At 39.8% G+C, this 16,926-nt stretch overlaps 1 protein-coding gene across 2 annotated transcripts in view; it reads right to left on the bottom strand.

Annotated features, from left to right (window-relative positions):
- Positions 1 to 16,926, bottom strand: part of Bmpr2 (bone morphogenetic protein receptor type 2) — a 112,763-nt gene that overhangs the window by 28,976 nt on the left and 66,861 nt on the right. For both annotated transcript variants that reach the window (XM_048428779.3, XM_048428778.3), the window contains exons 4-8: positions 9,941 to 10,051; positions 8,229 to 8,320; positions 6,606 to 6,836; positions 4,810 to 4,924; positions 1,207 to 1,367 (exon numbers count right to left, since the gene is read on the bottom strand). In XM_048428779.3, the coding sequence (XP_048284736.3) occupies positions 1,207 to 1,367; positions 4,810 to 4,924; positions 6,606 to 6,836; positions 8,229 to 8,320; positions 9,941 to 10,051 (710 nt within the window). The remainder of the gene's footprint in view (positions 1 to 1,206; positions 1,368 to 4,809; positions 4,925 to 6,605; positions 6,837 to 8,228; positions 8,321 to 9,940; positions 10,052 to 16,926) is intronic.

Raw genomic sequence — 16,926 nt, 5'->3', positions numbered from 1 at the left:
CCTACAACTGTAACTCCAGTTCCAGGGAATCTGACACCTTCATACCATATGCACATAAAATAAAGTTAATTTTTTTAAAGATTTATTTATTTATTATGTATACAGCATTCCTTCCATGTTTGAAGAGGACACCAGATCTCATTATTGATGGCTGTGAGCCACCATGTGGTTGCTGGTAATTGAACTCAGGACCTCTGGAAGAGCAGTCAGTGCTCTTAACCTCTGAGCCATCTCTCCAGCTCCAATAAAGTTAATTTTTTTTTAAAAATTTACTCCTGTTAATGAAACTATCCAACCTGAAGCAGCAGGCCACTGAGCCCTTTATACACTGTACGTTAAAATCTCTCCCTTCTCAACATAAAGTAAGTGTTCCTATGAGAGAACAAAGTAAGCGTTCCTTTGCCAAGTTTTAAAAATCTGGCTGGACTATGGTGGTGCACACCTTTAATCCCAACACTTGGGAGGCAGAGGCAGGTGGAGCTCTGTGAGTTCAAGGCCAGCCTGGTCTACAGAGCTTCTTGTGTCTAGTTCATTGCCCATCTTTGCAGTATAATCAATAATGCAAAACAAAAACTGTCAAACGTGATGAGAAAATTCCAAAGCACTATGTACAGAAAATTTTTAAAAAATTGAATAATTTTAAAAATTGCAAATCTTTACCTACCTACATCTATGTATGTGAAACAGAGAAAAGGGTCAGGAAGGATTTGTTGACATTGTAACCACAGAGCAGACTTTCCTATCTCAAACTTGATAACCTTACTCTTGCTTCAAAAATCAATTCCTGGCTGGGTCTGGGTAGCATTTGCCTGAAATCTCAACCCTCAGAGGAGGATGGTAAACTCAAGGCCAAATCTGGCCATATAAAGAGAATCTGACTCAAAAAACAAATTTAAAAAACAAACCAACAGAAAACACAATCTAAAAAATTCCCTTTAATAACAAAAAAAAAATCAATTCCTAGATATTTCTCCCTAACGTTTGTTCAAATGAGCTAGAATTTTTCAAAATGAACTGATGAGTTTTACATGGGTCTTTATACAATGTATTTGGTAGTTCCTAACTTCTACCCTAACAACCTGCAGCTCACAGTTTTACATGGGTCTTTATACAATGTATTTGGTAGTTCCTAATTTCTAACCCTAACAGCCTGCAGCTCACAGTGCCCAGGATAACTGTTACAGTGTAATGATTTTGTAGACTCACCTCGCTTATAGCTGCATTATCCTCCTCCCCTGGGCGCACCAGTCTGTTTCCAGTCAGCCTCATGGACAAACCAAAGTCACTGATAACACACGTGCCATCATTTTTTACCAGGACATTCCTGCTGTTTAAATCTCGATGGGAAATTGCAGGTTTATAATGATCTGTTTGGATAATTTCAAATACTTATTAATGCTTAAGTAGAATTATTGGAGATTATATTAACATGAGATAACAGGCGCTACATACATGTAAATAAATGTAAGATAGTACTATTTTCCACGCATTATAGCTGTCTGAAAAATGGGGCTGGGGAAAAGAAACCTGATTATCAAGGTACATGCCTGCAATCCAAGCACTTGGGATGTAGAGACAGGAAGATCATGAGTTTGACACTAACATGGTTACACAACCCAAATCAGAACCTCACAATTTCAACATATTACCACTTTCTAATAGTAACTATTAGTAACTAACTCCTCTTACATACACAGTTAATCAAGTTGAACACTCAACTGAATCTAACAGTAAACACAGATCTAACTATTGACACAAGCGAGTTTTTTCTCTTCATTTTTTTCTGTTTTGTTTCCACGGTTGTGGTTGGTTGGTTAGTAGGTTGTGGTTGGTTGGTTAGTAGGTTGTGGTTGGTTGGTTAGTAGGTTGTGGTTGGTTGGTTAGTAGGTTGACTGGTTTTCTGTAAGTCAGGCTGGTCTCCATGGAACCATCACTCATCTTCAGAGAAACTTCTACAGCAAATGGAGACCATTACAGAAGGCCACAGCCGAGCAAAATGTGGAGAACAACTCACCAGGAGGTATAAGCCCCGGCTGATATACACACAACACAACACCTACACCTAAGCCTCAGAACATCACGAGAAGGGTGAACAGACCACAAGAGCCAGAGGACCAGGACACCTGGTGAGAGACAATCTTCTGTACAGGACAGGCAAGCTGCACCCATAAAACCCCAACAATATGGTAGCCGAAAGAACACCTGAACAATGACATCAGGTGGTAGGCCAACAAAGATGGGGGAAATGTGACACAGCTTCGTTCTAGGTAAAGAGCTAAAGATAATTAATGACTGCTGAGACAGAGAATCAGTTCTTCCATAGAACGAGCCCCCAATTGGCTATATAATACCAAGTGGTCAGCCCTAAAACACATTTACATATGAGCAGCACTAAACTGATTCAGTGAGATGTATTATTTATTTATTATTGTTTGTTCAAGATAAAGTCTCAATATGAAGCTCTGGCTGTCCTAGAGCTTACTATGTTGGGTGGCCTCAAACTCACAGAGAGTTGCCTGCCTCTGCTTCCAGAGCGCTAGGAATAAAGGCATGAGCCACTGTTTGAGAAAAATCATCTTTGTTTAAGCAAAGAAATTTCAGGCAGTATTTGACTTAAAACCTTGCTGAATCTTGCAAACCTTGAAAGGGGAATCAGGATGATATTTTAAATTCTGCTTTAAGCCAGCTTCTGAAAGGAGTTATCATATTTAAAGTAAGGACCCAGGTCCAGAGGCTGACGGCTAAAACACCGAAGCAAGCACACCGGCTGCTGACACAGGCAATAACAGGTCAATCTTGTGCCCAAGGAAAGATGTCGAGTAAATGAGCCAATAAATTATTCAGAAGAAATTATTTATATATGAAGCATCAACTAGAAAAGATGATCCGTGCTATTATATAATGGAACAAAGATCTAAGAAACGGATACATTAAAGTCTCCTCCCTAACGAGGTCAGGGACACGACAGGAACAGTGGAGGTTACAGCATGACAAAATGTGGTCCCGGAGTGGAAACCCGAGAAAGCACAGAGACTCGATTTTCGCAGCCACACTAATTTAGGGGTACCTGTGATTTGAGTATATTTTGAAACAAAGTGAGAAAGTAAATGTATTTAAAAGAGGTGCTCTGGACAACTAGTTAAAGAACTCATGAAAGCTGAAGAAGGCGTAGGCTATAACAGGGAATGTAATACAGTTCCAAACTACTGGCCAACATTGCCTTCCATTCCTGTTTAACAACAGAACCCAACCTTGCCTGAAGAGCAATTCACCCAACAAAAACAAAAAACAGAACAACTATATTTTTGGTCTCCAGTGGGTAAGAATGAATTAGTTCTAAGAAACAAAACAGGTACACAAGAGGAATTTTTTTTTAATATTTATTTATCTATTATGTATACAATATTCTGTCTGCAGGCCAGAAGAGGGCACCAGACCTCATTACAGAGGGTTGTGAGCCACCATGTGGTTGCCAGGAATTGAACTCAGGACCTTTGGAAGAACAGGCAATGTTCTTAACCACTGAGCCATCTCTCCAGTCCCCACAAGAGGAATTTTTGAAGGTGGAAGGGGACAACTCCTTCTCTCCCCCACCCTACTGGAATATAGCACAATGGACAAGGAAAAAACTATGAAAATGTGATCCACATGTAAGGGACGGTACAGAAAAATACAGAAGCCTTATGTCTAATATCATGCTGTCAAACCCATCCTTGAGACCCTCACTTTAGGTTCTGGTTTTGTTTGTTGCTGGGGACTGAACCCAAGAGCCGCACGCACGGTAGTCAAGGGCTCTATGTTCTACCACTGGCCTGTAAGCTCAGTTCTCTCTCTAGCTGTTTCTTCTTCCTTCTCCTTTTATGAGACAGGTCTCACACTACGTAGTCAAGGGTGCTTAGATTCACTAGGTGTCTCAGGGTGGCCTTCAACTCACAATCCCCCTGTTTCGACCTCCTGAGTATGAGGATTATAAATTAATATATGCCAACTTAATTGACCTCTTTAGATTTTTTTTTCTAAAAAGCAGGGTCCCGCCACCACTATGCCTGACCCTTGAGAGATTTTTATATGTATATGAGAAAGATGAAAATTTTCTTTTTTTTTCTTTTTTCTTTTTTGGTTTTTGAGGCAGGGTTTCTCTGTAGCTTTGGAGCCTGTCCTGAAACTTGCTCTTGTAGACCATGCTGGCCTTGAACTCACAGAGATCCACCTGCCTCTGCCTCCCCAGTGCTGGGATTAAAGGCGTGCCACCACCGCCTGGCGAAAATTTTCCTTATTAATAAAACCACTGTTATATCTTCCCTCTCGGTTCTAGCTAGCAGGATATTAATTTATAAAAAGATGCTTGAGAATTACAACTTATGGAATAAAAAATTCAAATAATATTTAAACTAATACATTGCAATTTATTTCCATAAACAAAACAAATACAAGGAAAATACAGCCTAGTTAAGAGTATTAACCTAAGGTTCACAAATAGACTTCAAGAGATCTTAAAAACCTCTAGGATTTTCTTTGCCCGGTCTTATGATATCCGGTATCAAATGTAGGGCCTTACACAAGCTAAGGAAGCATTCTATCGCTGAAATATACTCTCCCTAAATAATTTTCTCTAAAATTAGCTGTATGTATATTTTTAGAAGGAAAGTCTTCACATTCTTAATGAAAGCCATGCTTGCTTTTCTTTCTATTACATTCAAGTATATTTACTCATAATGGACTTTTCAAACAACTGGTTAATATTCATATTTTAACAATATAAATTATGGATTTTCTTCTAAAATATAATTAAAATTTTATTCCTCTTACCTCCTCGTGGCAATTCCGTGTGAAGATAAGCCAATCCTCTAGTCACAGAATGAGCCAAACGGCAAGAGTTTACCCAATCACTTGTATGGAGACTCAAATATTTGCATAGAGATCCCTATATAAAGGAAACAGTATACCAAAGAAGTTACATTTATGTGCTTCAACAAGAAGAGGCAAGTTAGACAACCTTATGAAGGATTTCATGAAGCACTAATGATAAAGATAAGGTATATCTGAAAAGAAAAGTGAGAGAGGGTGTGCTGGCTAGTTTTATGTAAACTCTGATACAAGCTGTAGTCCTCTGGAAAGAGGGAACCTTAACTGAGAAGATGCCTCTATATAATCAGGCTGCAGCCTAGCCTGTAGAGCATTTTCTTAATTAGTGATTGATGTAGGAGGGCCCAGCCCATTGTGGGTAGTGTCACTACCGGGCTGGTGGTCTTGAGGTTTTACAAAAAAGTGGAATGACCACAAAACAAAACAAACAAGTCAACTACAGTGGCACATACCTTTAATGCCACCACTTGAGAGGTAGAGGCAGGTGAATCTCTGAATTTAATGCCAGCCTGGTCTACACAGCGAGTTCAAGGACCCTGCCTGGAAACAATTAACAACAGCAACAACAAGAGCCTGTGTGAGTCCCTGAGAGGGTGAGCAGGAATGTGGAAGAGGAAGCTGAATAACCCTTTCCTCCCCAACTTCCTAACTAGGACAGCAGAAAAAAGGAACTTAAGTATCAATTTTTAGGTTTCAAATATTAAATTATGGATGATTACTTCCTTTTAAACATTTCTTTGGGCTACCAGATTAACTTGGGAAAAATTTTAAGCCCAAATTTTATAAACAATATTGTTATGGTTTATAAGTAGAACACATATGTCTCCTGTAAATCTATACCATCGGCCCTCTATACCTGAAGACTTCACATCCTAGGGTTCAATCAGCTACGTAAAAAATATTTAGAGATGGAGATGTGGCTTGATGGAAAAGTATTTGCTCAGTATACCCAGACCCTGGTTTTATCTCCAAAAGAGTCAAGAAAAACAAACAAATAATAACCCAAAGAATCTTTGCATCTGTACATAACATTATTTTTTCTTGTCATTGTTCCCTAAATAAATGGTATTAACAACTACTAACATGGCATTTACACAGTATAATAAAAAATGATATGAATGAGTAATAAGCACACACTACATGGCATTCTATATAAGGAACTTGAACAGCTGTGATTTTGGGGTGTGAGTGTGTGAGTGTGTGTGTGTAGGTATCCCAGAAGCAACTGCTGAGAATGCTAAAGGATGACTGTATATATCTGTTCACCTCAAAGTATTCACCTACAAATTACAATGAGCTTCTGATTAGGCGAGGAGCTTACACAAGAATGAATGTCAATCAAGGTACTGAAAAGGTCTGGCTAAAGAAACAGAGAGAAAGTTAGAGAAGGAAAGAGGAAAGGGTAATGAAAAGAAGGCGTGAGGGAGGAATAGAAGGAGTGAAGAAAGGAAGGAAAAGTGAGAGAAGAATAAAGAGAATCGTTAGTGTCTTGTTGTTATAGCCCAGGCTGGCCTGAATTCACAACCCTTCCACTTTAGCCTCCGTTCTGTGCCGGGATCACAGGCATGTGCCATGATACCTGGCAGACTCATGTATCCGATTCAAATTCTGGTCTAAGATCCTTATTTCACAGCAGAACACTAATAACACATCTATAAACAAGTAAAACTCTGTAACACATCCTAAAAATCTAATGGAAAGTACAATACATGACAGTAACGTTTTTATGAAGAACTTACATTGGGATAATACTCCATCACCAGCAAATACTCCATGCGTCCATCTGCAGTGAGTCTCTCATCTCCAACTATAAAGCGAGCAATGTTGTCATGCTCCATCAAAGGCACTCTGTAAATGTTTTTTTCATTTATAAAATTCTGACGGTTTGCAAAAGAAAATACTTTTACAGCAACTGGACGCTCATCCAAGGAACCTTTATATACTGCTCCATATCGACCCCGTCCAATTAGCTGCAAGTAAAGGCAAGGTATTAATTAATTCATATTAAAATTGAACAATTAAATATTTAAAAGAAAAAAACAAACAAACTCTAATTCCCCACTATATACAGCAGCTCTCTTTTGCCCTCAGTTTATCCCAGTACGGAGAAGCAACCAATGTCTGTGTATGGAATGACCGAGGAAGCGCCTACATCACTAACCTTCCAATAGATGAAAGCTAAACACTCTGGGCAGAACTACAAGAAAAACCTAAATACACTGAAGAGTTAAGAGTGTAAAGGGCACCAAAGCATAGAAGAAAGGGACGCATGTGGTGAGCTACCAGCTGCTATGGGCTTCAGCTCGAAGGCAGACTAATCAGCTTCGAGCAGTGCAACTAAAAACGGTACAGGGGGGTCGTTTGAATGGGTAGAACGTCTACAGAGCAAGGGCAAGAAGCCTCAAAAGGATGAAACCAGAACAAGGGAATTCAGTGAACACTGATACTAGCTAAATATAATAACTGAACTAAGATTTGGGCTTCTGCCCAAGTGTTACGTTTGTAATCTGTGTCCACCAGTAAATCGCTTACAAAAACAAGTAACAAAAATCAACACACAAGGCTGGAGAGATACTCAGTGGTTGACAGCATGTACTAACCTTCCAGAGGACCTAAGCTGGGCTCCCAGCACCCACCTCACAGCTGTGAGGAGTGGCTCCCAGCCACCTGTATTTCCAGGTCCAGGAGAACCAGCACCCCTCCTAACACCCATAGTACCGCACTCACACGCACATACCCATATGCATACACACACAGGTAATTATAAATTTTTAAAAACCTGTAGCCATTAGAAATGAGCAAGAATCTGGGAGTTCTACAGTATTCTACACACAGTATCTAGAATAAAAATCTACTCAATACACAAAGAAATAGCAAGAGCAAAATGTCACCGGTCTCTTTATTTTGGACTTCTGGGGAAATTTTCATTAAAACAGGTTGGGGGATCTATTGTCATTTCTTTTATTTTTTCTTTTTATGTTGTTTATTTGTTTGTTTTTGGTTTTAGAGACAGGGTTCTCTATGTAATAATACTGGCTGTCCTGGAACTCACTGTGTAGACCAGGCTGGCCTCAAACTCAGAGATCCATCCGCCTGTGCCTCCCGAGTGCTGGGATTAAAGGCGTGCACCACCATAGACTGGTTCCTTCACTTTATTTTTAAATGGGTCTCGCTATGTTACCCTGGAACTTGCTACACAGACCAGGTTGGCCTGGAATCTGAGGAAATCCTCTGGCTTCTGCTTCCTGACTGCTGGAATTACATGTGTGCACCACAATGCTCCAGAAACTTCTACCCAGCTCCTGAGGCTTCAGGAGAGCAAGGAGCAACCGCAACAGCTGACCGTCTCAGCACAGCCTCACCTCCAGGAGCTTCAGGTTATCCAGGTCCAGAGACGGCTCTGACGCTGCCGCTTCCATCATGTTCATGCTGTGAAGACCCTGCTTCCGGTCTCCTGGAAGAGTGAGAAGTTACTGATGAGAGACCTTCTTAACATGAAAACGTTCATGCTGTGAAGACCCTGCTTCCGGTCTCCTGGAAGAGTGAGAAGTTACTGATGGGAGACCTTCTTAACATGAAAATGTTCATGCTGTGAAGACCCTGCTTCCGGTCTCCTGGAAGAGTGAGAAGTTACTGATGGGAGACCTTCTTAACATGAAAACGCCACCTTTCTAGTATTGCCGTCAAGAAGAGCTACAGCAGGGGTTAGAATAACTCATTAAAATAGAAATCACTGACAAGTGAAGATGAGCAATAAGCACCGTGAGAGCATATTCTGTGTGATAATTCCACGACAACTCAGTATTAAAGTGTAAAATCCTAATACTGAATTCAAGAAAATTTTCATAGATTATTCAAACGAATGAGTAAGTGCTGATTTCCTAAACAACCCATCACACCTAAAATCTATTAGAATTGGGGTCTAGAGAGATATCTCAGTGGTTACAGCACTGACTGTTCTTCTAGCAGACATGGGTTCGATTCCCAGCACCCACATGGCAGCTCACAACTGTCTGTAATTCCATGATCTGACACTCTCACACAGACATACCTGCAGGCAAAATACCAATGCACATGAAATACAAATAAAATAATTTAAAAATTATTAGAACTGACTAGACACCCAGTGAGAAATTACTGGCTTTATAATTTTTTAAAAAAATAGCATTATGGTTATACAGTTTTTAGGTTGTTACAGAGATAATACTAAAGTACTTACAGATCTATGGTATCTGTGTTTTGATTAAAAGAGTTCAGTGATATGAAAGGCGTAGTGAGTGGGGATTTAGAGTTAAGTAACTCTGCCTGCAAGTAATAACTGCTGCAGCTGGTAACACACATTTTGGGTAAGTTTAAAACTTCTTGTTGGATGGGAGCTAGAAAGAGGGCTCAGCAGTTAAGAGCACTGGCTGCTCTTCTAAAGGTCTTGATTTCAATTCCCAGCAGCCACATGGTGGCTCACAACCATCTATGATGGAACCTGATGCCCTCTTTTGGCATAAAGTCAATAGAGCGCTCATACATACATAAAGTAAATAAATAAATCTTTAAAAAAAAACCTTGTCGGGGCTGAAGAGATAGCTCAGCTTTAAGAGAACTTGCTATGCCTTCCAAAGAGCTGAGTTCACGTCTCAGCACCCACATTAGGAGGCTCACAACCACCTTAAACTCTAGCTCTAAGACATGCAATGTCATCTTCTGGCCTCCTCAGGGAACACACACGTCATAACATACAGAGACACACGCAGACACATAAATAAAAATAAATTTTTTAAAACTGGGAGAAATGTTTGTTGAAGTTGAGAATTGAAGCTACTATAGCTCAGAGTTTCTGTTTGTATATATATTTTCCACAGAGATTTTTTTTAAAGAAAGAAGCAATAGGGATGGCAAGATGGTTCAGCTGCTAAAGATGCTTGCCAACAAGCTGGGTGGTGGTGGCGCACACCTTTAATCCCAGCACTCAGGAAGCAAAGATAAGCAGATCTCTGTAAAAGAAATTTTTTAAAGAAAATAAATTCTGATTTAAATGGCATTTTCCTAAACAAGATAAAAAGTAGTATTTTTTTTTTACCTGTCAATATTCTGTATCCAAAACATAAGGCGACTATCAAAACAGCTAACACAGAGACCGAGGCCAAAGCAATGATTATCGTCTCATCGCGATTAAATGAATGAGGTGGACCTAAAAGAAAACAGAAAAGTATTTTATTTAATACTGACAAAATAGCTTTTAGAACAGCTATATGAATTATTAATATATAATCAAATTAGCAATATTTTTGCATAAAAAGAAATTAGAGAAAAAAATTAATCAATTTGATAGTTACAAATGACATGTTTTGATCACAGATTATCTTATGTAAACTTAAATTTTCTGTCAGGATTGGTTCTAATTATGAAAATATCGACTATGCTGGAAAGAAAGAGTGCACACTGCTCTTTCAGAGTCTCGGCACCCATGTCACACAGTTCACAATCATCCGTAACTCCAGCTCTGTATGATTTCACACCTCCTCTGGCTTCTGAGGGCACCTGCAACCACACACACACATATCCTGGCCCCAACATTCATATTTGATTTAAAATATATAAAATATCAACCGTATCACAGAACAAGACAGTATACTTAAACACACAGAACTAGAATTTTGGACTATATTATTTTTAAAAAGAAAGGGCTCTTGCCAAGTAGCTGTGGTGGTTTGAATGAGAATGGCCCCCTCCCAGCTGGAGGAACTATTTGGGAAGGGTTAGGAGGTGTGACCTTATTGGAGGATGTGAGTCACAGGGCGTGGACTTTGAGGGTCTTTCTATCACAAAAAAAACCTAAGGCAGTAGCTGAGCCTGACCTTGAACTCATGGCAATCCTTCTGCCTCTGCCTCCTAAATGCTGGGACTACAGGTGTGCACCACTAAATCCAGCTTCATATTTTGCTTTAAAATATGGCTTTAAACCTTGAGTTCGGTAGCTTCAACAGGTTGCTTGACTCTTGTGTGCCTCGTTTCCTCCTTTATAAGAAGTACCTGTAGCTCACATGTCAGTTACGAAGCTGGATGGGAGTCTAAGTGCTTAGTTTAATTGCAGCACTTGGGAGGCAGAGGCAGGCGGATCTCTGTGAGTTCAAGGCCAGCCTGAATTCTGCTAGTTCCAGGACAGGCTCCAAAAGCTATAGAGAAACCCTGTCTCAAAACAAAACAAAACAAAACAAAACGGGTCATCAGTATTGACATCTTTAATATTAATGAAAAGGACCTTTCTTTGTGGGAAGCTAAATCTACACTGAACATGAGGCTCAGTCCCTCTCCTTATCTGACCTTGAGAAAAATTCTTTCTATGTGAACCCGTGAACCCGCATTTACCTGTTTGCAGAATGGGAACACAGGTAACTAAATTACAAGGCCATTATGAGCATGGAAATATTTATATGATGGCGCCATTTTATGGGTCACATTATTGACAGCAAATACCCTTAGGGATAGACATGCAATAACTACAATACACCTAGAAAGAGCAGTAGGAGAACAAGGATTCGGCTACAGTAACTCTGTGAAGAATAGGAACAAATGTCTTACACAGACAAAGAGAAACTGAAGGATACATATGTCAGCATGGTTTTAAATAGCTATGAAGAACAACTAGATCCAAGCAGTATATATGCAAGACAGCAGTCTTTACAGAACACAAAATAACTACTTAAAAGTCAGCAGTCTAACGTAGAATGAGATCTCCTAGGAGTGCCAAGGTCACAACCATCCACACTTAATCATTCTTTACATTCAATCAAAATAAAATACACTATTATATTTTGAACTTTTAAACTTATGATTCTTCTTTGCTTGTGTCGTTCTTGTGTGTTTGTTTGTTTTGGTTTTTTTTTTTTTTTGAGAGAGGGTCTTACTGTGTCTAATTCACTTTGTAAACCAGTCGGGTTTTGAACTCACAAAGATCCTCATCAGTGAGGCTTAGGTTGAGCCTCACTGGTGCTGGGATTAAAAGCATGTATCATTTTGATTGACAATTTTATCATTCCTTATAGTCAATTAAAATCAAGCATAATATATATTAAAATTTTCTTAGTTGTGTTCAAACTAGAACTTTCTATAACAGATATGAAACCTCAAAGGCAGTATTTCTCCAAAGAATTTATCTCAAATTTTGCACAACAAAATGTCAAAACCAGTATTTCTATAGAATATGTAGATGCGGTGAAATACTCTTAAATTATAAGACAATTACTAGATACTAACAGACTTTAACATACTGATAACTGTAGTTAACAACTCTTACAGCATATAGTATTTACTATAGATGGAAAGATTGTGTATAGACACCCATATTGGCTAGGGATCTAACTCAGTGGTAGAGTGTTTGCATAGCATGTGCAAGGCCCTGGATTTGCTCTCCAGTACCACAGAAAAAGAAAAAAGCCATCCAACTGACCTCTGTCTTCTTCTAAACTAAAAAGCTTCTGTAAAGCAAAGGACGCAGTCAACAATACAAAACGACAGCCTACAGAATGGGAAAAGATCTTCACTAACCCCACATCAGACAGAGGTCTGATCTCCAAAATATACAAAGAACTCAAGAAATTGGTCACCAAAAGAACACATAATCCAATTAAAAAAAATGGAGTACAGACCTAAACAGAGAACTCTTAACAGAGGAATCTAAAATGGCTGAAAGACGCTTAAGGAAATGTTCAACATCCTTAGTCATCAGAGAAATGCAAATCAAAACAACTCTGAGATTCCATCTTACACCTGTAAGAATGGCCAAGCTCAAAAACACTGATGACAACTTATGCTGGAGAGGTTGTGGGGAAAAGGGAACACTTCTGCATTGCTGGTGGGAGTGCAAGCTGGTACAGCCCCTTTGGATGGCAGTGTGGCGATTTCTCAGAAAATTAGGAAACAACCTTCCTCAAGACCCAGTAATACCACTTTTGGGTATATGTCCAAAGGATGCTCAATCGCGTAACAAGAACATGTGCTCAACTATGTTCACAGCAGCTTTGTTTGTCATAGCCAGAACCTGAAAACAACCTAAATGTCCCTTGACCGAAGAATGGGAGTGGGAGGGTGTTGGGAGGGGGGCGGAAATGGAAACTTTTATAATTTAATAAAATTTACAAAAAAAAAAAAAAAGAAAGATGTGGTACATTTATTCAATGGAGTACTACACAGCAGAAAAAAATAACGACATCTTGAATTTTGCAGGAAAATTGATGGAGCTAGAAAACAGTATTTTGAGTGAGGTAACCTGTAACATGAGGGGGGCCAGCTTGTTTGTTGGGGGTTTCTGTCCCGCCCAGTACCCCATAGCCAGCAAGCCCAAAGAAAACCACACAAAGATCTCTATTAGTTATAAAGCTGATTGGCCTATTAGGTCAGGCTTCTTACTGGCTAACTCTCACATCTTGATTAACCCATTTTTCTGCTCTATGTTAGCCATGTGGCTCAGTACCTTATTCAGTGGGACAGCTCACATCCTGCTGCTTCGGTGATCTGGGCAGGAGTGGGAGGAATAAGCTTCCTCCTTCCCAGAATTCTCCTGCTCTCCTTGCATCATTTCCACTTCCTGTCTGGTTTCCCCACCTACACCTCCTGCCCAGCCAATCAGCGTTTATTTAAAACATGATTGACAGAATGCAGACAATTCTCCCGTACCAGTAACCCAGACAAAGAAAGACAACTATCACATGTACTCACTCATAGGTGTTTTTTAAACATAATGCAAAGAAAGCCAGAAAACCACAATCCCAGAGAACTTAGACAACAATGAGGACACTAAGAGAGACATACATAAATCTAATCTACATGGGAAGTAGAAAAAGACAAGATCTCCTGAGTAAATTGGGACCATGGGGACCATGGGGGAGGGAAGGCAGGGAGGGGAGCAGAGAAAAATGTAGAGCTCAATTTAAAAAAAAAAAGAAAGAAAGAAAACCAAGACTAAAAACTCTCCACTGGATATGATGATGCACACCAGGAGTCCTAGCAGCTGGGAGGGGAAGCAGAACATCAGAGTTCAGGACCATCCACTTCAGTACAGTCAGTCTGAGGTCAGCCTGTGCTTTTTCTCAGAAAACCAAACAAAAATAAACAAAACTTTTTTTTTTTTCACCCGAGACAGGGTTTCTCTGTGTAGTCCTAGCTGTCCTGGAATTGCTCTGTAGACCAGGCTGGCCTTGAACTCAGAGAGATCCGCCTGCCTCTACCTCCACAGTACTGGGATTAAAAGAGAGCGCCACCACCACCTGGCTGCATTTACTAGTTTAAGATATCAGTGAACAAGGGCTGGAAACACAGCTCAGTGATTTAAAAAAAATCACTTCTGCTCTTACAGAGGATCCCCGCTCAGTTCCCAGCACCCACATGGCTCACAACTGTGTGTAACTTCAGTTCTGGGGCATCTGACATCCTCTTCTAGATTCTGAGTGCAGACAAAACACTCCTATACATAATAAATAAATATCATCAAATAATGATCACATTTTATTTTGTTAAAAGGAGGGGGAAGGTGGAAAATTAAAGACAGGACAAAAAGAAGAAACACTGAGGTAGCAAGATTAGTAATATTTAAGTAGAGACAAATAAGAAAAAAACAGCAAAGAACAAAAACCATGGTGAATGTTGTCTTAAAATAACTTTCTTCACGTCAGACTTGGCATTCTATTAGGAAATAGGTATCAAAGGAACTATGATTTTTTTGATATTTAAATTAGAATTTTTTTCATTCCCCTTTGTAGTTATTTTAATAGATATGGTGGTGGTGATGATGATGATGGTTGTCTCACTATGTACTCTTGGCTATCCTGGAATTCTCTCTGTACTAGGCTGACCTCAGACTCACAGAGATCCACCTGCCTCTACCTTGGGTGCTGGAAGTGAAGGTGTGCACCACCACATCTGGAAGATTTAATTTGTTAGAGCAGTTTTAGGTTTAGAGAAAAATCACCCAGAAGCTCCACGTTTCTATTTACCTACTCTTCACCTCCCTGTAACTTGCTCCTGCCAGAGCTCCCATGAGTGTGCTGGGGACCAAACTGTGTCCCACTCCCTGATGCTCATATCCCTACAGAGACCAAAGCTCCACAGTAAGACTTTCATGGTGGGAATAGTGCTTCAGAAGAGTTATTATTAGGGGGGCTGGAGAGATGGCTCAGTGGTTAAGCGCACTGACTGCTTTTCCAAAGGTCCTGAGTTCAATTCCCAGCACCCATATGGTGGCTCACAACCATCTATAATGAGATTTGGTGCCCTCTTCTGGCCTGCAGGCAAAACACTGTATACATAATAAATAAATAAATCTTAAAAAAAATAGAGTTATTATTAGATGGGAGGTAGTGGGGGCACCTTTAACCCCAGGACGAAGAGGAGGAAGCAGTAGAATCAGGGTTTCCAATTTTGCCTACATAGTGAGTTTGAGGCCACCTGGGGCTATACCAGACCCTGCCTCAAAATATTTTTAGGAAGAAAAAGTTGTTTCATTTTATGTTTTACTTCCAGAGTTTCACAGTGCTAAGTACACACTGCATCGCTGAGCTACAGCCCCAGGACCCAGCATCAGTTTTCTCATGACTCACCACCTAGTTTTAAATTGTAGAGGTTATTTTCCCTACTTTATAACGTCTTTTGAAGTATAAAAAATTTAACCTTAATGATGTAGGTGGGTCTTCTGTATTTCTGTTGCTTTCATTGGTTAATTAATAAAGAAACTGCTTGGCCTGATAGGTCAGAACATAGGTGGGTGGAGTAGACAGAACAGAATGCTGGGAAGAAGGCAATGAGGCAATCGCCATGAGTCTCCTCTCTGAAACAGACGCAGGTTAGGATCTTTCCTGGTAAGCCACCACCTTATGGTGCTACACAGATTACTAAATATGGGTTAAAGCAAGATGTGAGAATTACCCAATAAGAGTCTGAAACTAATGGGCCAGGCAGTGTTTAAATGAATACAATTTGTGTGTTGTCATTTCTGGGTGTAAAGCTAGCCTTGCAGAAGCCAGGCGGGAACACAGCCCGCCGTTCCTTCCACATCTTAAAGTGAATCTATTTTCTTCTTTTATTCCCTGTTATTTTGGTATCATATCTAAAAATCTGCTGTCAAATTCAGTCATAAAGATTAATCCCACTCTTTCACACATCACACAGGCAGACAATGATGGGGCTGGAGGGACAGGCAAGTAGTAGAGTATGGGGGTACGCATACCCACCAAAATAGAAAGTATTTTATTCTCAAAAACACTAACACCTCTGGGAGCTGACAGTAGCTCACTACAGCAGCGTTTGCCCAACCTGAGAGGCAGCACCACTGGAGGGTGGGAAGGCTTCCTTCCCGTTGCTGGTGGTTCTAAACACTCCGTATTTTTTCCCACAGAGTAAAAGGTATTTAAATATACAACTGAAAATGGAAAAATAGGAGCATGAAATTCATTACCTCAAAATAAAGAGGGTGAAAAGGCGTCAAGGGACTTTTAAACACATTAAATGCCAGACTAATGGTTAAATGTCTCAAATTAGGAACATTCCAGGTTCTGTCACATGGTCTAAAAACTTGAAATCACTGAAAAACTGCCAGGAATAATACTTTAATATGTCTATCTGTGCGTGTGCAATAAAAAAAAACTGTTAACCGGAAAACTCTTTTTTACTTCTTCAAATAATTTTTTTTTAAAAGAGTTTTATTTTAATTATGCATATGCATGCCTGTCTGTGTGTGGGTATGTGTGTGTGAATGCAGGTGTTCCTGCTAGAAGTGTTGGAGCCCTCGGGAGCCTGAGAATAGGCAGTTGTGCTGTCTGATGTGGGTGCTAGGAACCAAATGTGGGTTCTCCATAAGAGTGGTATGAGCTTTTTGTAAAAAAACAAAAAAATTAATTAAAATACAATCACACCCCACAGTGGGCTCTTGAGTCATCTCTCCAGTCATTAAAATAATTCCTTTTATGCACTATGTTATACATACCATACCTGAAATGTCTTACTGCTCAGCCCTAAAATACCCCTTTTTCCTCTGTTAGTGTTCTTGGTTAGATATTCAGCTAAACACAAGCA

The sequence above is a fragment of the Myodes glareolus genome, chromosome 27, assembly GCF_982192425.1.
Source record: "Myodes glareolus chromosome 27, mMyoGla1.1, whole genome shotgun sequence".
In the NCBI taxonomy this organism is placed as follows: Eukaryota; Metazoa; Chordata; class Mammalia; order Rodentia; family Cricetidae; genus Myodes; species Myodes glareolus.
This window is presented reverse-complemented; position numbering and strand designations above follow the sequence as displayed.